The following is a 22826-nucleotide window of genomic DNA, read 5'->3' on the forward strand; positions in this document are numbered from 1 at the left end:
CTCAGCCTCCCGAGTAGCTGTGATTACAGATGTGCACCACCATGTTCAGTTAAGTTTTGGATTGTTAGTAGAGACGGGATTTCACCATGTTGGCCAGGCTGGTCTCAAACTTCTGACCTCAAGTGATTCGCCCACCTCGGCCTCCCAAAGTGCTGGGATTACAGGTGTGAGCCACCATGCCCAGCCATTATCCCCATTTGAAAAATGAGGAAGCGGAGTCCCATAGGGCTAAAGTAATTGGTCCAGGACTATAAAATCATTAAGTAGCAGAGCCTGGATTTCCTAAGCAGACCCCAGAGTCCAAGTCCTTAACCATTATACTCTCCTCTCTCTCTAATGACACAGCAAGGCCAGAAATGCTGCTCTAGTTGGCAAGTGAAGAAAGTGAGCTCATTGAGCCGTGGTACAGAAAGCCAGTACTTGCTAGCATGTCCACGCTGCACCAGGTTACAGTCCTCCCTTCCCATTTCACATAGACAGACAAAAAAGAAATTCATGTTATCAGCGGTCTGTCCTATTGAGAAATAAAGTCTTTGCTTCCTTAACCAATTCAGCAGTCAGAGGTTTGCTTTGAAGATGTGCTTACGAATATCCTCCTGATCCCCTAGAAGTCGGAGTGGACTAGGCATTCCCTCTCTCGCCCAGCTCTTCCAGCTCCCGTCCTGGTGCCCCACACCAAGAGAGGCCCCAGGTCTCTCCACAGGCCATGTGGGCCAGATCCTGCCTCCATCAGAACTGCCCTGATCTATCCACTCCTAGAACTGTCTCTGCAAGAAAATCAGCCTGAGGTTTTTGTGGCACAAAGATGTATCCCCATTCATTCCAAGTAGCAAATGCATTTTCTGGAAACATAATGCTTGAATCCAGCATGATGAGTCATATGGAAGAAGGGAGAAGCCAGCGGGGAAGGGCCCTTGGGACCATCCCAGTCCCCAGGAGCTGGCCCTCTCTGCAAAAACCATCTGGTTCCATAGCATGCTTTCTAAGCTCCCATATATATTTTTAAATCAACTATATGGAAGCATAAGGTAAATACAATACAGCGCATCCATTTAAAGTGTGCAATCTGATGAGTTTTGACAGGTGCGTACACCTGCGAAGCTGCCCTTGAAATCAAGATTCAGAACATTTCCATCTCCCTCAAGGATTTCTCATGCTCCTTTTCTAAACCCAGCTCTCAGGCAGCCACCACTTGTCCACTGTGAGACATTTATTTTCTATATTCAGTTTGGGATTGGGCATTTGGGATTTTCCAAAGGCAGCGTCCTCTGTAAATGTCTAAAGGCCACTGGAGACAGCATCTTCTCAGGGCTGTAAACTATGTGCCTGGGACTGGGTCCTTGCTCTCAGGATAGCCTGGAGGGGCTCCTGTCCACTGCTGAGCTGCCTCTTTCTTAGCTTGGCCCAGCTTCGTAAACACCCAGGACAGTGAAGGAGAAACTCTGTCAATTTCAAGAATATGCACATGTTCTTGCAGTCATAAGAAACCATTCTTCTGGGCTTTAACCAAGTAATAAATAAATTTACTCCAAAGCAGATCTGAATTAATGGAATATATCTCTCTGTCTCTTGAGTAGAAGCTGGGAAACCTGAACTTTTCTTTTTTGGTGTGTGTTTGTTTTAGAGATAGGATCTTGCTCTGTCACCTAGGCTGGAATGCAGTGGTGCAGTCATAGCTGACTGCAGCCTTAAGTTCCTGGGCTCAAGCCTCAGCCTCCCGAGTAGCTGGGACTACAGGTATGTGCCACCATACCCAGCTAATTTATTTTATTTTATTTTTATAGAGACAGTGTTTCACTATGTTACCCAGGCTGGCCTTGAACTCCTATCCTCAAGTGATCCTCCTGCTTCACCCTCCCAAAGTGCTGGGACTGCAGGTGTGAGCCACTGTGCCCAGCCAAGAAACCTACATTTTGCATTAGCCATTGTTTTCTACACTGACTGCTGGATATTAAAATCAGGAGAAAGGCCCTTAATAGGAAAGCAATTGCAAGCCATGTTTTTATTGATAATCTGATGGATTTTGCTGTGTTCTGGAGTCATTCTGCAATTATTTATCTGGTTTTTGTTTATCTGGCTATAACCTGCGTATTCTAGTTTTATTTCAAGGCTGTTAAATTTGGGTAAATAGTTGTGTGTGTTTCTTAGATCATCTCAAATGGAAAATTCTTTCCCCCTAAATGAGAATTAATTGTATTTGAGCTCAGAGGGTTTTTTCCTAATGCATTAGGGTGTGGATAATGATGTTCACTTCTCCTCTTGAGCCCAGGAGCCAAACCTAGAGTAATCCCATTCACTTCCAAAGACATTTATAGAGCATTTGATTTTTGCAAGATACTTTCGTTGGTCCTTATGTTGGATAAAAATGGGTAGAATGCTGCTAAAAATAACAATAACAAAAACCTATAGCAAAGAAAAACACATTTATAAAATATGAAATTATGTAAGTTGGAAGAATCATATCTGGGTGGGGGCTATATGGAACCAGTGGAGACAGGGTGGGGCTAGGGAGAGAATATCCTGCTTATATAGGGAAGGCAGGCTGGACGGTTGGCTGTTGTTGAGAAACCTCATATCATCTATCAGACTAAGCCAGAAAAGCAAGAGTTATGCCTGAAAAGGTAAGTTGGACCATAGAGTAAAAAGTCATGGTAGAAAGTTTACTCTTAAATTGGTGGACCATGGGAGCAATGGAAGGTTGAGGCAAGGAATGGGATGATTATAACCTGCAGGACTGGGTAGAGTGGATGAGAACTGGGAGGGTCCGGAGGCAAGAGGACCATTGATAAAGATCTGTCTTTATTTGCATCTGTCTCAGAATAGTAAGAATATTCAGGTCTCAGAATAGTCTGGAATTTTGGGAGGAAATATTTAGAGGCGGGAATTGGAGGATGTGCAAGTTTGTGGATGAGAAGGATGAGGGAGGGGAAGGGTGCAAAGTTGATTCAAGTATGCAAGTCTAGAGCTAGGGGACTCTGGGTGCTAACAGGGAACTAATTGTCTATTGGCTCCACACTTCAGGAATGAGAGTCACAAGTTTCAGGCAGTTATAAACTGAGAGAAGGATGCATTACCCATCCTTCTCCCACTAGCAGGATTGCCTTGGCAACAGTCAGCATCGTCATACCAAGATGGTAGATTTCACAGATAGTGGCTTGGCCATAATTTGGTTAATGAGCATCACAGTAATGAAATAGCTTTCAATAGTACAGTACATTAGATACTTTGAAGGGTCTCCCTGCTCTCATATAGACAGATTCTAGATAAACTACAACAAACATTATTTAAATTTTTTTCTAGGCTCATAAGAAAGTGGTTGTATCAGCTGGGAGTGGTGGCTCCCGCCTATAATCCCAGCAGTTTGGGAGGCCAAGTCAGGTGGATCACCTGAGGTCAGGAGTTCAAGACCAGCCCGGCCAACATGGCAAAACCCTGCCTCTACTAACAGTACAAACATTAGCCAGGCGTGGTGGTGGACGCCTGTAATCCCAGCTACTCAGGAGGCTGAGGCCGAATTGCTTGAATCCGGGAGGCAGAGGTTACAGTGAGCCGTGATCATGCCCTTGTGCTCCAGCCTGGGTGACAAGACCGAGACTCTGTCTAAAGAAAGAGAGAGAGAGAAAGAGAGAAAGAAGGAAGGGGAAGGAATGGGGAGGAAGGAAAGAAGTTGTATCAGTGAACTTTTGCTGCATAACAAATTATCCCAAGACATTTTCAGATAAACTAAATCTGATAGTGTGTCTGTCCTATGACAGACAGTCACCAAAGGAACTTCTAAAGAATGTACTTTAGGAAAAAGGAAAATGACTACAGAAGGATGTCTTGAGGCAAGAATGATTTGTAAGCAAAGAAATTTATAAACACATCAATAAATCTATGCAAACATACAACCAAAGTACTGAACAGTTAGAAGGAAGTGATCAGATCTGGTATCCTAATGCGTTTGAATTTTATCGAGGGGAAGCAGATGTTAAGATATTTTATAAAATTGGATTTTGCAAAGTTGTCAATGGTTAAACTTCAAGAGTAAACAATAAAATAATGGAAATGGAGTGTGATTTTTAAATCTGTAGAGGGGAACAATGAAATATGATAACGTTTCAACAAATCATCCAAACACAACTAATCCAAGCAAAGGCAAGTAGAGGAGAAAGAAGGAAACTGAGGAGCCCGGACATACAGAAAACACAAAGAGAGATGGCAGAAATAAGTAAAAATATATCATTAATTACAATGAATATGAATGGATTTAACTCTCCAGTTAAAAGACAGAGATTGCCGCCTTCAATTTTGAAAACTCCAGCTGTATTCCATTTTCAAGGGACACATAAAAACCTCAGGATAGCACCGGGCACAGTGGCTCACGCCTGTAATCCCAGCACTTTGGGAGGCCGAGGGGGGCAGATTGCCAGACCTCATGAGTTCAAGATCAGCCTGGGCAACACGGTGAAACCCGGTCTCTATTCAAATACAAAAAATTAGCCGGGTGTGGCAGCATGCACCTATAATCCCAGCTACTCAGGAGGCTGAGGCAGGAGAATTGGTTGAACCAGGGAAGTGGAGGTTGTAGTGAGCCAAGATCATGCCACTGCACTGCAGCCTAGGTGACAGAGCAAGACTCCATCTCAGAAAAAAAGGCCATGCTCAGTGGCTCATGCCTGTAATCCCAGCACCTCGGGAGGCCAAGGCGGGTGGATCACAAGGTCAAGAGATCAAGACCATTCTGGCCAACATGGTGAAACCCCGTCTCTACTAAAAGTACAAAAATTAGCCGGGCGTGGTGGCGCACCTGTAGTCCCAGTTGCTCTGGAGGCTGAGGCAGGAGAATCGCTTGAACCTGGGAGGCAGAGGTTGCAGCGAGCCGAGATTGCAGCGAGCTTGCAGCGCAGCGCAATAGGCAGACGTTGCAGCGAGCCACTGCACTCCAGCCTGGGTGACAGAGCGAGACTCCATCTCAAAAAAAAACAAAACCCTCAGGAGAATGAAGTGTTGAATTAAAAAGATGGAAAGGGTTATGTCAGGCAAATTCTAAAGGGCAGAAAGCTGGGGTAACTTCATTAGTATCAAACAAACTAGCCTATAAAACAAAATGCGTTATTAAAGATGAATGCAGCCTGAACACGGTGGGTCATGCCTGTAATCCTAACACTTTGGGAGGCTGAAATGGGAGAATCATTTGAGCCTAGGAGTTTGAGGCCAGCCTGGGGAAAATAGTGAGACCCTGTGTCTATGATTTTTTTTTTTTTTTTAAATAACCAGGTGTTGTAGCATGCACCTGTAGTCCCAGCTACTTGGGAGGCTGAGGCAGGAGGATCACGTGTGCCCAGGAGTTGGAGGCTGCAATGAACTATGATCACTTTACTGCACTGCAGCCTGAGTGACAGAGTGAGACCCCTGTCTCAGAAAAAAAAATAATAAAGTGAAGTGTGTCAGTGTATGATGATAAAAGATTCTGTTTTCCAGTAAGATAGAATAATTCTTGGCCAGGCACAGTGGCTCACACCTGTAATCCCAGCAGTTTGGGAGGCCAAGGAGGGCAGATCACTTGAGACGGAGTTCAAGACCAGCCTGGCCAGCATAGTGAAAGTCCATCTCTACTAAAAATACAAAAAATATATTAGCTGGGCGCAGTGGTGCACACCTGTAGTCCCAGCTACTCAGGAGGCTAAGGCACAAGAATCGCTTGAGCCCAGGTGTCAGAGGTTGCAGTGAGCAGAGATCACACCACTGCACTACAGCCTGGACGACATAGTGAGACTCCTTCTCAAAAAAGAAAAAAAAAAAAAAAGAATCATTCTTAACTTCTTAACTACTTAAATTAACTTGTATGCATTCTCAAATCTGTCTTCTTCTAACCTTCACTGTCACACTTGAGTTCAGACCTTCATCCACCCCTCTACTTCCATCCTCATTGCAGTTCATTCTCCACTCAACAGACAGTGTGGTCAGCCTAAAATTCAGATGGCTCTTAATGAGAAAGCCTCGATTCCTGAGCTTGGTGGACTCCATCTAATGGAGTCTCACCTGCACTAGACCCAGCTCCCCCACCTCTGTACTCCATCATGGTGAAAGCTATGCTTGGATTCTCCAAAACACCACATTTCCTCTGGTCTCCAGGCCTTTAAACAGCTGCTCCCTCTTCCTGGTCTGATGTATTTTTCTCTTACTTGCCTAGTTGGCTGACTTCATCAGGGCTTGACTTCAATGCCTTCTCTGGGAATCCTTCTTTGACCTTCCTCTTTTGGATAGGGCCCCATCCTATTCTGCCTTTATGAACACACTTCGTGTATTTCCTGGCAAGATTCCACATTTTGTTATCATTGCTATCATTGCCTTTTTACTTGCCTGGCTCCAGTGAGTAAGCTGTGAACACCTCGAAAGCAAGCACTGTGTCATTCATTCATGATGTCACAAATGTTTATCAAGCACCTATTATATGCCAGGCATTCTTCTAAGAACTAGAGATAGAGCAGTGAACAAAAAAGCTAAGCAAACACACCCCTGCCTTTATGCCACTCATTCTAGCCAAGGGAGCCAAACAACAAACTGGGTAAGTAGGGAAAATAGATGGTTTGATAGAAGATAATAGGTGTTTACAGAGAAGTAAAGCAAGGAGAAAGATAGGGAGTAAGTGGTGCATGTGAAATTTTAAATAAGATCAAGGGAAAGTCTCAGCAAGAATATGACATTTGGCCAGGCACAGTGGCTCACGCCTGTAATCCCAGCACTTTGGGAGGCTGAGGCAGGCAGATCACCTGAGGTCAGAAGTTCAAGACTAGCCTGGCCAACCTGGTGAAACCCTGTGTCTACTAAAAATACAAAAATTAGCTGGGCATGGTGGCAGGTGCCTGTAATCCCGGCTACTCTGGAGGCTGAGGCAGGAGAATCACTTCAACCTGGGAGGTGGAGATTGCAGTGAGCCAAGATCACGCCATTGCACTCCAGCCTGGATGACAGAGTGAGACTCCATCTCAAAAAAGAAAAAAAGAAAAAAAAAGAATATGACATTTAGGCAGAAACTTGAAAGAGGTGAGAGTGTGAGCCATTCAAACATCTGGAGGAGGCACTCCTGGGTATCTACCCAAACGAAAAGGCATCAAAAATATGCCTGCACTTGTATGTTCATCACAGCACTATCCACAAAAACAAAGTCATGGAATTAACCTAAGTACCCATAAAGAGTGGATGGGATAAAGCAAATATATATATACTTATATGCACACATATATACACACATATATACACACACACATATATATATGTCATGGAACACTATGCAACCATAAAAAGGAACGAAATCGTATCCTTTGCAAAAACATAGATGTAGCTGGAGGCCATTATCCTAAGCGAATTAACAAAGGAACAGAAAACCTAATACCACATGTTCTCACTTATAAGTGGGAGCTAAACATTGGACATAAAAATGGAAACAATAGACAGTGTGGACTACCAGAGTAGAGAGAGAGGGAGGAGGGTAAGAGTTGAAAAGTGCCTACTGGGCACTATGTTTACTATTTGGGTGATGGGTTCAGTAGAAGCCCAAACCTCAGCATTATACACTATATCCATGTAACAAATATGTACATGTACCCACTGAATCTAAAATTTTTAAAAATATAAGAAGAGAAAGAAATCTAAAGGAAGAGTATTCAAGAGAGAAGGAACAGCCAGTGCAAAGGCTCTGAGCAGGAGCAGGCATGGATGGTTCACAGATCAGCAGGGAGGCCCATGTGGCTGGATTAAATAAGAGGATCAAGGAAAAGTCTCAGCAAAAAGTATGACATTTGGCCGGAAGTTCTGGAAGCTCAGAAAGCTATTATTGGATTGCAAGACCCATCTTTTATTTTGGGTGAGATTGGAAGCCTCCAGAAGATTTTCAGCAGAGAGATGGCACGCCCTGACTCCAATTTAAAGTAACATGATTTTAAATAATATAGTATTTTAAAAGCAGTCACTCTGGATGGTGTGTTGATAAGAAAACTGAGGGAGGCAAGGAGGGGGAACTGGGGAACGAGTCAGGAGGCCATTGCCCTAACCTTATCAAGAAAGGAAGGTGGCTTAGAACAGGGAGGTGAAACCTGGATATGATTTGCTAATGGATTGAATATGGTGGATCAGAGAAAGGAGTAAGTAAGGTGTTTGGCCTAAGCAACTGTAAGGATGGAGTTATTACCAAGAAGGAACCGATGCTGGATGAGTGTATGGGTAATGGAGGTTACACAAGAGGATAAGTTCAGTTGGGTCATCTAAATTTAAAATGCTTATTAGACATCCAAGTGGTGTGTCAAGTAGGGAGCTGGATATACAAAGTTGGAATTGAGGGAAATTTTTGGTTTGGAAACAGAAGTTTCAAACAGCCAAATTAGCATGTAGATGCTATTGAAAGTTCTGAGGATGGGAAAAATCTCCAAGAAAGTGACTACATATAGGAGAAGTTACATCAACTGCACTCAGCACAGAGCCTGGGTGCAACTGAAGAAAAAGCAATTGAAGTTTATATTATAGATCCTGCTTTATCAGGCTGTTCTTACCTTGTTTTAAAGAAATACCTAAGACTGGGTAATTTATAAAGAAAAGAAGTTTAATTGGCTTATGGCTGTATGACATGTGCTCAGCTTCGGTGAGGCCTCAGGGAGCTTTTGCCCATGGTGGAAAGTGAAGCAGAAGCAGGCACATCACTTGGCAAGAGTGGGAACAAGAGAGTGAGGTGAGAAGGTCCCAGACTTCTAAACAACCAGATCTTGCATTAACTAACTAAGCAAGAACTCACTTATCACCAAGGGCGTGGTGCTTAAAACCATTCATAAGGGATATGGCCCCATGATACAGTTACCTCCCATCAGACGCCGTCTCCAACACCGGCAATCACATTTCAACCTGATATTTGGTGGGGACAAACATTCAAACCATATCACCTGATGACCTTTAAAAGGGCAATTTCAATAAAGTAACAATGGCAGAAGTTAGGTTGCAAGGCATGAAAGGTATGAGAGAGAGGAAATTCAAATTAAGAGATAAATAGAGCTGTGGCTAGAGACATAAAGATCTGGTTATATTTGTAGCTTGATTGAAGAAATGAAAGAAAGGAGCAAGTAATGGCTTAGGGTACCTACAGAGTGGGGAGAGGGTCAGAGACCGAAGGAAATGTGAGTGAAGGAAGACAGGTTTTTGAGAAGTAAAGGAGACAACTTTTCAACAAAATGGGAAGTAATATTCTCTGAAGGCAGTGAGGGCCCAGGACACCAGGATAGGAGATTGAGGAGGAAGGACACATTTTTTAAAATCCAGACTCTAGCAGGGATGGGAGGGGTGTTGGCTGACAGAGAGTCACATGAGGCAAATGAAAAAATGAAGAAGGGCCCAGGCACAGTTGGAACACAGGTCTCCAGTGGGTGTAGTCAGCTGGCACCTGGCCCTGGCCCTGTGAAAGCAAAGACCGAGGAGACTTGTAAAACCTGCTTTTCAGAGTGACCATGAGGTACCTGGGTGACTGGTGTGATCACAGAGGTGTATTAAACACACTGCTTGCACTGGCAACGAACATTCTGAGAAGGGAATTAAGAGAACAAAACCATTTACAATAGCATCAAAAAGGATTAAATGCTTAGGAATAAATTTAGCCAAAAAAATGCAAGACAGGTACACTGAAATGACAAAACATTATTGAAATAAATTAAAGATCTAACTAAAAAAGATATCCTTTGTTCATGGATTAGAGGACTTAAGAGTGTTAAGATGGCAGTTCTTCCTAAATTGATCTAAAGATTCAATGCAATCCCTAGCAAAATGCCAACTGCCTTTTTTTTTTTTTTTTTCAGAAATGGAAAAGCTAATCCTAAAATACATATGGAATTCAAGGGACACAAAATAGCCAGAACAGTATTGAAAAAGAACAAAGTTGCAAGACTCACACTTCCCTGTTCTAAGACTTACTACAAAGCTATAATAATCAAAGCAGTATAGTATGGCACAAAGATAGACATGGAGATCAAAGGAATCACATTTAGAGTCTAGAAACAAACCCTCACATTTATAGTCCATTGATTTTTGACAAGAGTGACAAGACAATTCAATAGGGAAAGAATAGTCTTTTCAGCAATGGTGCTGGGACACAGATATCCACATGAAAAAGAGTGATTTTGGACCCCTACCTTATAATATATAGAAAAAAATTCAAAGGGCACCAACGACCTAAATATAAGATGAAACTATAACATTCATATAAAACATAGAGGTAAATCTTCATGGCCTTGGATTTTGCAATGGTTTCTTAGATATGACTTCAGAAACACAAATAACCAAAGAAAAAATAGCTACTTTGTATTTTACCAAAAATAAAAACTTTTATGCTTCAAAGGACATTATCAAGCATGTGAAAAACAACCCACAGAATGGGAGAAAATATTTATAAATCATATGTCAGAAAAATGTCTTAGTATCCAGAATATGTAAAGAACTCTTATAACCCAAAAATAATGACCTTTTTTTTTAATGGTCAAAAGATTTGAATAGACTTTTTTTCAAAGAAAATATAAAATGGTCAATAAGCAAATGAAAAGATGCTCAACATCTTTAGTCATTAGAGAAATGCAAATCGAAACCACAGTGGCCACTTCACACTCACTAGGATAGCTAGAATCAAAAAAAGCAGACAATAACATGAGTTGGCCAGGATGTGGAGAAATTGAAACCCCGGTTCATTGCTGGTGGGAGTGTAAAATGGTGCAGCTGCTTTGGAAAACAGTTTGGCAGTTCCTTAGAAAGTTAAACATAGAGTTACCATATGGCCCAAGGATGAGTAATTCTACTCTTAGGTGTATACCTCAGAGAATTGAAAACATATGTTCGTATGAAAATTGTACATGAATAGCCACAGCAGCATTATTCATAATAGCCAAAAAGTGGAAACAACCCAAATGTCCATCAGCTTGAAAATGAATAAACAAAATGGTCAAGATGAGGAGACCACACCTTGAAGAGACACATGAGAGCAGCACAGACATCCAGTTGCTCCAAAGACCTGAAAGGAGAGGTCTAGGGGCCGGAAGACACTGTGCGTAAGAGAGAATCACACTGAAGCCTAGGAAAGTTGAAGCCAGAACATTCTAGAGGAAGGCCAATCAGTAGCATCTCCAGGCAGAGAAACACACCTAGACAAAGACTTAGAGGCAGGAAAACCTGTTGAATGTGCAGAGGACAGGAAGAAGAGATCCTCAAGGAGACAGCATGAGGGATAAGGAGTCATGGTAGGTAGACAACATCACAGAAGCTCCTGGTTCAGGACTGGGGCAAACTTGGGACATTTGGTTGACAGCAGATCCAAGGGTTCACTACCCGCCTGCCTCATGGTAGAAAAGTGGATGTGAGATCTGTTTGCCTAACTTTAGCCCCATCATCCTTCAGACCACAGTACTGGCTTCTAACTTTCTCAGAAAAGGAGGCAAGTATTGGTCCCTTGGCCAGACCAGCAGAACCTATGCACATGACCTAGTAATTTCAGTGTGATAAATACCTTGCCCTAGAAAGGAAATCCCATCCAGGGCCCTCCTCGCCTGCCCCAGCCTACCCTGCATGCCTGCATGGCTTAGGACTGCCATGTGGCCTCTGCAGGTCCTAGTATTCTAGGTCTGATTGTTTCATTCCCTAACAGACCTCAGAAAGGAGAACCTCTAACTCCCAGTGGCATTTAGCTTCCCTCTTTAAACATCTGGGTCACAGATATGCTCAGTTAATTAATGTTCTTAGTGCTGCTCATCTGCCTGCTGGATAATAGATTGATTCATAATTTCAATAAGCAGCTGTGTATATCTTTTCCCTGAACATAAAGGCAGCTTGCTGTCATTCATCACTTTGCATTTGGAGAATTTAAATATATTCAGGGAGACATTGTTTAGGCAGGGGGAGGGAGGGCTGCTGATTTTCTTACCATTTTGCCTCCAACAATTACTTTGATTTGGAACTAATTGGGGTTTAAAGCACACGTTAACCGCATCTCTCTCAAGGGCACTTAATAAACTCCCTGTCCCTTGTTCAAGGAGAGCAGCCAGGCCCTCCTTTTGGGATCAGAGCCAAGAGCTTCTGAGTAGCTTTCACCAAGAAATGAGAACCCCATGCAGAGAATCTTTTCTGCCAGAAAAGAGCCACTCCTGTCCCTGAGCGGAGCTACTTATTTCATTCCTGGGCAGAATATGCTCAGGCTCTCTGGAGGAGGTGGGGTTCCCCCGGCAATCTGGGAGGGGGCTCCTCTGCTGCTCAGCTGCTGGGCCATGGCAGCCAATCATTTGGTGACCAAAAGAAAGCGGCCAGCACCCAGTCAGCAGACCAGATGTCTTCATGCCTCAGTTTCCTCATCTATAAAATGTAAATAATAATAAAACATATCTTGCAGAGTTGTTGTGAAAATTGCATTATTTATTCTCTTTACAATGGTTAGAAATGATGCAGAGTGTTTTTTTTTAATTTATTAGGCAACAGCTGTGTAGATGTGGCTGCGTTTTTAAATGTTGCCATTCACCGCATTTACGTGCTCAACCCCAAACACATTTTGAGCACTTGGTCTGTGATTTGCTGCTAGTAAGAAAGGAAATTAATTAGGCACAGCCCCTCCCTCTCAGGAGTGTGAAAGATGGGTGAATGCATTTTTTAAAATTTTAGAATATGATTCTTAAACAATATAATTTTCCTTCCCCAGGACACTGAAGGCAGCTGAGGCAAGGCTGATAGCCTACTATGGGTTCTGTTGTGGGAACGGTTGCCAGGCAACACCTTCTGGTGTTGGAATTGGTGTTGGAATCAGTTAGGAATTGCTGCATAACAACTACCCCACAACGTAGTGGCTTAAAACAATATGCATTTTTTTATTGCTCACGAGTCTACAGGTCAGCTGGATGATTCTATGATCTGGACCAGGCTTGGCTGATCTAACTGGATTCATTCCTGCATCTCCTATCAGCAACTGGCAGGTTGGCTGAGGGCTGCCTCATCCAGGTTGGCCTCATCCATTTGGTTAACTGGTGGCTAACTGGCAATTGATTGGGCCACATGACTGTCATCCTCAAACAGGCCAGCCTGGGCTTACTGTTCCAAGAGACTGAAAGGATGTATACAAGGCTAAAAGTCTAGTCTAGGAACAGGCACAGCCTCACTTCTGCTCCATTCCATTGGCCAAAGCAAGTCACAGGACCAACCAGTATTCAAGGGATGGTGAAATAGATTCCACTTCTTGATGGAAATTGCTTCAAAGCCATCTTGCCATGGGTGTATAGAAGGAATAGTGGATGATGTGGTCGGTTTTGCAACCTACCATAATCATCCAGCCTTTGTTGTTGTACATAAGAGCATAAAGCAAGCACTAGGATTTTGTTGCCCACTTATGATATTTTTGCTCTGCTCTTTATTATAAATTCTGTTGCAATAAATACCCTACCCATGAATTTTTGTTTGCAATTCTGATTATTTCCTCCTGCTAGAGTGTATTAGTCCAGTCTCATGCTGTTAATAAAGACATACCCAAGACTGGGTAATTTATAAAGAAAAAGAGGTTTAATGGACTCACAGTTTTACATAGCTGAGGAGGCCTCATAATCATGTTGGAAGGTGAGGGAGGAGCAAAAGCATGCCTTGTGTGGTGGCAGGCAAGAGAGCGTGTGCAGAGGAACTGTCCTTTATAAAACTATCAGATCTCATGAGACTTATTCATTATCACAAGAACAGCATAGGAAAAACCTGGCTTCATGATTCAATTACCTCCCACCAGGTCCCTCCCACAACACGTGAGGATTATGGGAGCTACAATTCAAGATGAGATTTGGGTGGGGACACAGCCAAACAATATCATGGAGTTCTAAAAATTGATTCTTTTTAATTTATATTTTTATTTGATTCAGGGGGTACATACACAGGTTTTTAACAAGGGTATATTGCAGGATGCTGAGGTTTGGGGTATGCTTGAAATCGTCACCCAGGTAATGAGCCTAATACCCAATAGGTAGTTTTTCAAATCTTGCCTTCCTTTCTCCCTCCCTCCTTTTGGCATTCCCAGTGTCTGTAATTTCCATCTTCATGTCCATGAATACCCAATGTTTAACTCCCACTCACAAGCGAGAACATACAGTATTTGGTTTTCTGATTCTGCATTAATTCTCTTAGGATAATGGCCTCCAGCTGCATCCATGTTGCTACAAAAGACATGATGCTGTTCTTGTTCATGGCTGTACCGTATTCCATGGTGTATAGGTACCACATTTTCTTCATCCAATTCACCATTTATGGGCACGTAGGTTGATTGCATATCTTTGCTATTGTGAATAGTGCTGCAATGAACATGTAAGTGCATGTGTCCTTTTGGTAGAATGATGTCTTTTCCTTTGGGTCGATACCCAGTAATAGGATTGCAGGTCAAACAGTAGTTATACTTTTAGTTCTTTGATAAGTCTCCAAACTTCTTTCCACAGTGGATGAACTAATCTACATTCCTGCCAACAGTGTATAAGCATTCCTTCTTCTCTGCAGCCTCACCAACATCTGTTATTTTTTGGCTTTTCAATAGTAGCCATTCTTGCTGGTGTGAGATGGTATCTCATTGTGGTTTTGATTTGCATGTCTCTGATGATTAGTGATGATGAGCATTTTTTCACATGTGTTCTGGCTACTTGTATGTCTTCTTATGAGAAGTGTCTTGTCCTTTGTGCGTAAAAGTGGATTAATTGAATCAAAGGCCATGAACATTTTAAAAGCACAAAGCATATATTTAGAAATCTCCTTTTTGAAAGGTTGTAGTAATCTACCCTCCCTCCAGCCCAATAGCGGGAGGGTCCATCTTAGACTTAAGTCACCAAAATGTGAATAATCTCTGATTTTAGTGTCAGTTTTTTGGGAGTTTTTTGTTTTTTGTTTTGTTTTTGTTTTTGTTTGGTTTTTGTTTGTGTGTTTTTTTTTTTTTTTTTTTTTTTTTTTTTTTTTTTTTTGAGACAGAGCCTCACTCTGTTGCCCAGGCTGGAGTGCAGTGGCACGATCTTGGCTCACTGTAGCCTCCGCACCCCCAGGTTCAAGCAATTCTCCTGCCTCAGGCTCCTGAATAGCTTGGATTATAGTTATGCGCCACCACACCCGGCTGATTTTTGTAGTTTTAGAAGAGACGGAGTTTGGCCATGTTGGCCAGGCTGGTCTCGAACTCCTGGATTCAAGTGATCCGCCTACCTCAGCCTCCCAAAGTGCTGGGATCACAGGCGTGAGCCACTGAGCCTGGCCTACTCTCTTTCGTAAAATGTGGTATTTCATTATTTTAGATTTTTGTTTCTTTTCGTACCTATGAGGTTGAGTACTGTTTAATGTCTCTTTCTTCTTCAGTGAATGGCTTCTTTGAGCCTTTTGCACCAGATTTAGTCAATCCCTCTTGATAAGTGAGGAGGAAATGGAGACTCAGAGAGGTTAAGTGACTTGTTCAAGGTGGCCCAGCCAGCTGAAAGTAGAGCCATTTAGAGATTAGACATCCAGCTTCTTCATCTATTCCTTCTCCCCGACGTTGCTGAATAGAAGACTAGGTCCTAAAACACTGCCTGAGGATATGCTTAGAAAAAAGATCAGGGCCAGGTGCAGTGGCTCACGCCTGTCATCTCCGCACTTTGAGAGGCCAAGGCGGGCAGATCACGAGGTCAGGAGTTCGAGACCAGCCTGACCAACATGGTGAAATCCCGTCTCTACTAAAAATACAAAAATTAGCCGAGCGTGGTGGTGCGCGCCTGTAATCCCACGTACTCAGGAGGGTGAGGCAGGAGAATCGCTTGAACTCGGGAAGCAGAGGTGGCAGTGAGCTGAGATCGCGCCACTGCACTCCAGCCTGGGCGACAAAGTGAGACTCCATCTCAAAAAAAAAAGAAAAAAGAAAAAAAGATCAGAGAGTTGCCCTGGGGACTCTGTATCCAGGCTCAGGAAGCCCGGGAGGCTTTCTGGAATAGGGCTCTCCTGTGAGTTGAGCATACGGCGTGAGTGACAGGCTGGGATGGTGGGCAGGACTGCAGTATTGACAGACAGTAGGGGTGACACCGGCAGACCTGAGCCCCGCTTCCTCCGTGGTCTCACTCCTGCCTCTCACTCCCATTGGCCTGCTGCTCTGGTCTCTCGACAGCTTGCCCGCTACACCAAGGAAGGCTTTCTGCACTTGGGCGCCCTGGGGACCACCACACTCCTCCCTGACACCCGCTGCCTGGTAGATAACTCTAAGAGTCGGCTGCCCCAGCTCCTGGACTGCGACAAGGTCAAGAGCAGCCTGTACAAGCGCTGGAACTTCATCCAGGTGAGTGCTGTACAGACAGGGCCAGCAGTCAGAGGCTGCAGACCACAGAGGGGAATCCAGCTTCCCCAGGGGTCCCCAGCAAAGAGCAACCCCGAACCCAGGTCTCCCTACCCCGGGCTGGGCTAGTGGACCCCAAGCACTTCCTGGGTGCAGCTGTGGAGTTTCTGCATGGAGTAGCATTTCTGATTCCTACATCAGTGCTAGGCTGGTTGAGCTCTGATCAATCCTGAGAGAGGAGTGAGGGGGGACTTCCTTGAAATGCACTAAGTACCCACAGCCAGTGGGGTTGAGACCATCAGACCAAGAATATCCCAGGCAACTTCCCATCCTGACCCCATCCCTCACCAGTGCTCCTCGCCGGATTCAGATACTCAAACTGGGTGAAGCTTATTTAGGTTCTGACTTCAGAGTCCCCAGAGGAGGTCCTCATGCTTCCCTGCCCCAGCCCCATGCAAAGAATTTTGGTAGAATTGATTCTCTGCAAGAAGGTATGTGTCAGGAGCCATGATGGTTAAGCCTCTCTCTCTCTCTGTCTCCTTCTGTTACTCTCTCTCTCTCTCCCTCTTTTCCTCTCCCTCTCTCTCTCTCGTCTCTCCTCTCTTCTCTATCTCCTATGTTCTCTCTTTCCATCTCCTCTCCTCTATTTTCTTTCTCTGTCTCTCTCCTTTATCTTTCTCTTTTTCTCTCTCCTCTCTCTGTCTTCTCCTCTCTCTTCCCTCTTTTTCTACCCCTCCTCCCTTTCTTTGTCCTCTCTTTGTCTCTTTGTCTCTTTTGCTCTCTTGTCTCTTTCTCTTCTGTCTCTATCTTCTCTCCTTCTCCTCTCTCTCTTGCCTCTTTTTCTCTGTCCTCTTTCTCTCTGTCTTCCCTTTCCCTCTTTCTCTGTCTCTCTTTCTCTTCTCTCTTTTTCTTTGGTCTTTGTCATTTTCTCTCTCCTGTCTCTCTTTCTCCTCTCTCTGCATCTCTCGCTGTCTCTCTCCCTCTCTCTCTCCTGTCTCTCTTATCCTGTCTTCTCGATTTTGCCCCCTCCCAGAACGGAGCCATCATGAACAAGGGCACGGGACGCTGCCTGGAGGTGGAGAACCGGGGCCTGGCTGGCATCGACCTCATCCTCCGCAGCTGCACAGGTCAGAGGTGGACCATTAAGAACTCCATCAAGTAGAGGGAGGGAGCTGGGGCACTGGAGCCTGGCCCCCAGGACATGGCTGCTCCCTCCGACCTCTGGACCAGCCGCCCTGGTGGAGAGACAGCAAGGGGCTGGCAAGTACTCGACGGGCCCCCCAGGGCTTCTCCAGGGCAGCACAAGGACCCCGGATGGAGACTCTGTCCCCCCTCAGGCATTCAGCTGCCCACAAGTTTCCTGCACCCTGGAAAAGCCCCCCAACCCCTTCTCTGGGAAACCGAGAGCTGTCTTCCACAGCCTCTGATGTGAACCTGGTACTGAGGAGCAAGACTGTCCAGTTCTCCTCCACATCTCCCATCCCAGAATCAGGATCTGGGACTGGCAGGGTCCCCTCCTGTGTCTCATCTCTTGCAGCAGCAGAACTCCAGCCATCAACACAGCGGGAGGCAGCGGGGGCTTCAGCCATGCCCTAGCTCCCTGCCCTAAAAGGAGGCAGCGAGGACCGGGCACTGTTTCCTTCGAGGTTACTTCTGCCCACATGACACCTGTCTGTTCATGCCCCAAGGCAGCCGCGGCCCCTAACCCTTCCCACCATGGTGGCTTTGGGTACTGCAGCTCTGGACTTTTTTGGCCCCTCCCGAGATGACCTGGATGGAGCTGATGCTTTCTCTCCTAATCACCTGGGCACTAGGCTCTTATCAGTGTGCTTGGGCCAGCTCTCCTGCCTGTGTCTAGAGGAAGCCAGAGACAGAAATAGGCTAAGCCTGCAGCAGGGTCTCAGCTGCGAGGGCCCCACAGGATGGAGCTGGGTTGAGGACCAAGGAGCCCTGATCCCGGAGGCTGCCACCGGGGAGCAGCACCGCTCCTCCATCCAGAACCTAAGGGCTGAAGCAAAGGCTGCCAGGACCCTCGAAGATGCTTTTGGCTCCCCTCATTTCACCCCACGCTCTGCTGGCTGGCAGAGCAGAAGGCAGTCGTTTCCTCTCTGAAGAGTATTAATTTTTTTTCGATTGCCCTCTGGTTAGGGTGCACATATAAATCAGAGTTAATATATGAACGCGTGTGCATGCACGAGCGTGTGTGCGCCTGTGTGCTGTGTGTGGCAGAGTGTGTGTGTGTGTGTGTCTGGCTGTGCGTTCCAGAGCGTGCGACGATGCTGACTTAGCTGTGTGGCCTTGGGCTTGCTGCTTCATTACTCGCCTGGATGGGGATGAGGGATGAGAAGGGTATGGGTTTGGCCCCATGTCACTGGCCGGAAGGATGTGTCTCAGCCCTGCCCTGTGGGGTGCCCCCGATGGGAGGCTGTCCCATCTCCCAGTCCCCATCTCTGTTCCCCACTCTGTCCCTGGACAAGCCCTGCCCAGAGCTGAACCCTGTAGCTGCCCCCTTGCCCTGTGTGGGATTCACAGTGTCTCATTTGGTGACATCTTATTGGTGACCATCTCCTCACCCCATCTCCCACCTTGTGGAATAAATACATCTTAATAGCACTTCCCAGAATGGCCTCCTTTGTGTCTTGATTTCTCCAGAACTGGAGGTGGGGAGGGGAGTGATGGAGACGCAAGGGGAGAGCTTATTTGGCTTTGAGGGTTTAGTGTTATTTTTTAACTATTTATTTATGAGATGGGGTCTTGCTCTGTTGCCCAGGCTGGAGTGCAGTGGTGCAATCATGACCCACTGCAGCCTCAAACTCCTGGGCTCAAATGATCCTCCCACCTTAGCCTCCTGAGTAACTGAGACTGCAGGTACACATCACCATGCCTGGCTAATTTTTTACAAAATATTTTTGTAGAGATGGAATCTTGCTGCATTGCCCAGGCTGGGCCTGAACTCCTAGCCTCAAGAGATCTTCCTACTTTTGCCTCTCAAAGTGCTCGGATTTCAGGTGTGAGCCACTGCATCCAGCTAATTAAAAAAAAAAAAATGCAGGCCAGGCACGGTGGTCACGCCTGTGATCCCAGCTCTTTGGGAGGCCAAGGTAGGCGGATTATGAGGTCAGGAGATCAAGACCATCCTGGCTAATATCGTGAAATCCCGTCTGTACTAAAAATGCAAAAAATTAGCCGGGCGAGGTGGCGGTTGCCTGTAGTCCCAGCTACTTGGGAGGCTGAGGTAGGAGAATGGCGTGAACCCGGGAGGCAGAGGTTGCAGTGAGCCGAGATCGCTCCACTGCACTCCAGCCTGGGTGACAGAGCGAGACTCCATCTCAAAAAAAAAAAAAAAAAAAAAATGCAGAGAGGGGTCTTGCTATATTGCCCAGATTCGTTTCAGACTCCTGGCCTCAAGCAATCCTTTCGTCTCAGGCTTCTGAGTAACTGGAACCACAGGCACAGGCCACTGGACCTGGCTGATTTTTGAGAAACAGGTTCTTTGCTATGTTCCCCACGCTGGTCTTGAATTCCTGGCCTCAAGTGGTCCTCCCACCTCAGCCCCTCAAAGCGCAGGGATTACAGTGTGAGTCAGTGCACCAGGTCTGGGTTTGCTTAGTAAAGGCAAAAGGCCCACACACACTGGGGCTGACTAAGGCGATGCCAGTCTACCCTCGTACTTGCCTCTTCCCCCTCAAAGCAGGACAGAACTGGACACCTGACCCTCGCTTACAAACCCTTGTGTGTCCCAGGTTAGGAGTGTCAGGTTGGCACAGAAAGCTGTAAGGAAGGGGAGACTTACCATGGGACTTGGCCTGATCCAGCCCCTTTCTGCCACCATCCAGCAAATTCCACCTTTTTTTTTTTTTTTTCACTGTTGTCGCCCAGGCTGGAGTGCAATGGCGTGACCTTGGCTCACTGCAACCTCCGCCTTCCAGGTTCAAGTGATTCTCCTGCCCCAGCCTCCTGAGTAGCTGGGATTACAGGTGTCTGCCACCACGCCTATTTTTTTTTTTTTCTTTAGAAGAGACAGGGTTTCACCATGTTGACCAGGCTGGTCTGGAACTCCTGACCTCAAGTGATCCTCCGCCTCGGCCTCCCAAAGTGCTGAAGTTTGGGAGGCCGAGCTACTGAAGTTTATAGGCATGAGCTACTGCATCTGGCACCCCCCCTTTTTTTAGGACCACACAGTGGCTGGACAAGATGGCCCGCTGTGCTTGTTTATGTGGCGTGGGGGATGCTGGCTCAGGACCCGTGGGAGACTCTCTGGCACCAGCACATGTGCTCTAAGCTCTGACCTTGGTTACCAGGTCCAGTAGCCTGGAGGGACTATTCACATCAGCATCATCTGTCAGCAGCTCCCCGCCACGGGATCAGGATACCTGGGGAGACTGCTCAGAGCATGAGGTCAGCATCCCAGGGCAACACCCTCCTGACCCCATGGGGTCCCATCTGAGCCTGGTGGCACTGGGAGTGGCCATGGACCAAGGGAGGGAAGAAGAATTAACGAAGCAGGAGAAAGGGAGGAAGAGAAAAGAGAAGCAGGACCCTGGTGGGGAGGAAAGGATTGGTCCTAAGTCCTTCGAGAGAATTTAAAAGCTCTGGATGGCCGGGCGCGGTGGCTCACGCCTGTAATCCCAGCACTTTGGGAGGCTGAGGCGGGCAAATCACTTGAGGTCAGGAGTTCAAGCCCAGCCTGGCCAACATGGTGAAACCCCGTCTCTACTAAAAATACAAAAATTAGCCAGACGTGGTAGGATGACCCTGTAATCCCAGCTACTCGGGATGCTGAGGCAGAATTGCTTGAACCCAGGAGGCAAAGGTTGCAGTGAGCCGAGATGGAGCCACTGCACTCCAGCCTGGGCGATGGGGCAAGACTCCATCTCAAAAAATATAAAGTAAATTAAATAAAATTTCTGGAGACCTCTAGGAGTTCGAGACCAGCCTGGACAACATGGAGAAACCCCCTCTCTACTAAAATACACAAAAATAAACTGGGCGTGGTGGCAGACACCTATAATCCCAGCTACTCAGGAGACTGAGGCAGGAGCCCAGAGGCAGAGGTTGCAGTGAGCCAAGATTGCACCACTGCACTCCAGCCTGGGCGACAGAGTGAGACTCTGTCTCAAACACAAGGCCGGATGACATGGCTCATGCCTATAATCCCAGCACTGGGAGGCCAAGGCGGATCACGACGTCAAGAGATAGAGACCATCCTGGCCAATATGGTGAAACCCCATCTGTACTAAAAAAAAAATACAAAAGTTAGCTGGGCGTGAGGACGTGCATTTGTTATCCCAGCTACTCGGGAGGCTGAGGAAGGAGAATCACTTGAACCAGGGAGGCAGAGGTTGCAGTGAGCTGAGATCACGCCACTGCACTCCAGCCTGGGTGACAGAGTGAGGCTCTGTCTCAAAAAAAAGCAAAATGAAACAAAAAGTTCTGGAGACCCCGTATCTCTGCACAGGGATGGCAGGGCAGCAAACTCCAAGCCTTGAGCTGAAGGGAAATCTCACACTCCATTATGTCAGCCATCGGCGTCATCTATAGTCTGAGAAGTGACAGATTCGTTTCCTGATCTGGGCACCCTCCATGGTCCCCCTCTGCCGTGGGGGAGAACGCAGGACAGGACAGGAGGCTGGGCTCTGGCTATGTCTCCCTCCTGTCCTGCCCAGCCCCTTCCCCTCACACCAGAGCTCCTGCCCTCCCCTAGCTGTGACCGTTTCTCTTTCCTCTCCTTTTTGTTTCCACTCAATGTATATGGCAAACAACAACAACAACAACAAAGTTGCAGATGGTAGTCCTGGTAAATGCCCAAGCCATCAAAGCCAATGTTTTTAAATCTCTGTTATATCAGACAGCTTTCATATTTTTTTTCTGGTTAGATGGACGCTAAAGAAGGAGAAGAAATAGAAAAGACAGAGCTAGCACACTGGGAGCCAGATGCCGCCCTTGTAAGCCTCTCCGAGCCTTTTTATATGGGTTTCTGAAGCCATTTTTTTCATCTGATACTTTTTCTACCATCCTTGAAAAACAACCCGGTTTCATAAAGTGAGGCCCCTGGGCAGAGCAGGTCACTCGCCCAGGGCTTCAGTGAGTGAGTTTTCATTGATTGACATGCTATTTCTCCTCCTTCCTCTTTGCCAATGCTTTTCTGGGAAGGGCGGGGTCACAGCCAGCCAGGAAAAGGCTTGCAAGGGGCTTGGAGCCTGTGTAGGGAACCAGGCAGTTCATGAAGCCTTCCCAGGCTTCAACAAGCCCAGTGGCTGAAGTCAGGAGCCCAGTCCCTGCTGAGTGTCAGCCTCATGTTTCCGTCTGAGCGCCCCGTGCCTGCAGATGATGGGTTCCTGATGTCCCACAATCATGAATCTCTGAGTGTCTTGGCTTCCCTGTTTTCTCACTTCTCAGGTAAGTCTCCTTCGACCCAAGTTTGGGAATCACTGCTCAACCCGGAAGTGCAGAGGTGCATTTCAGTTCTGTTCAGCAAATACATTCGGACACCTCTGTGGTTTGCTCCTTATGATTTCTCTCTCCCTCCCTCCCT

General features: G+C 46.1%; 1 protein-coding gene across 1 annotated transcript in view; it reads left to right on the forward strand.

Moving 5' to 3' along the window:
- The window catches only part of WBSCR17 (Williams-Beuren syndrome chromosome region 17), a 699332-nt gene extending 680421 nt beyond the window's left edge, over positions 1 to 18911 (forward strand). Inside the window, exons 10-11 of the mRNA XM_011992872.1 lie at positions 16127 to 16294; positions 17325 to 18911. Of these exons, the coding sequence (XP_011848262.1) occupies positions 16127 to 16294; positions 17325 to 17453 (297 nt within the window). The 3' untranslated portion in view covers positions 17454 to 18911. The remainder of the gene's footprint in view (positions 1 to 16126; positions 16295 to 17324) is intronic.
- The last annotated feature ends 3915 nt before the right edge of the window (positions 18912 to 22826 follow it).

This window comes from Mandrillus leucophaeus, unplaced genomic scaffold (assembly GCF_000951045.1).
Source record: "Mandrillus leucophaeus isolate KB7577 unplaced genomic scaffold, Mleu.le_1.0 Scaffold42, whole genome shotgun sequence".
NCBI lineage: Eukaryota > Metazoa > Chordata > Mammalia > Primates > Cercopithecidae > Mandrillus > Mandrillus leucophaeus.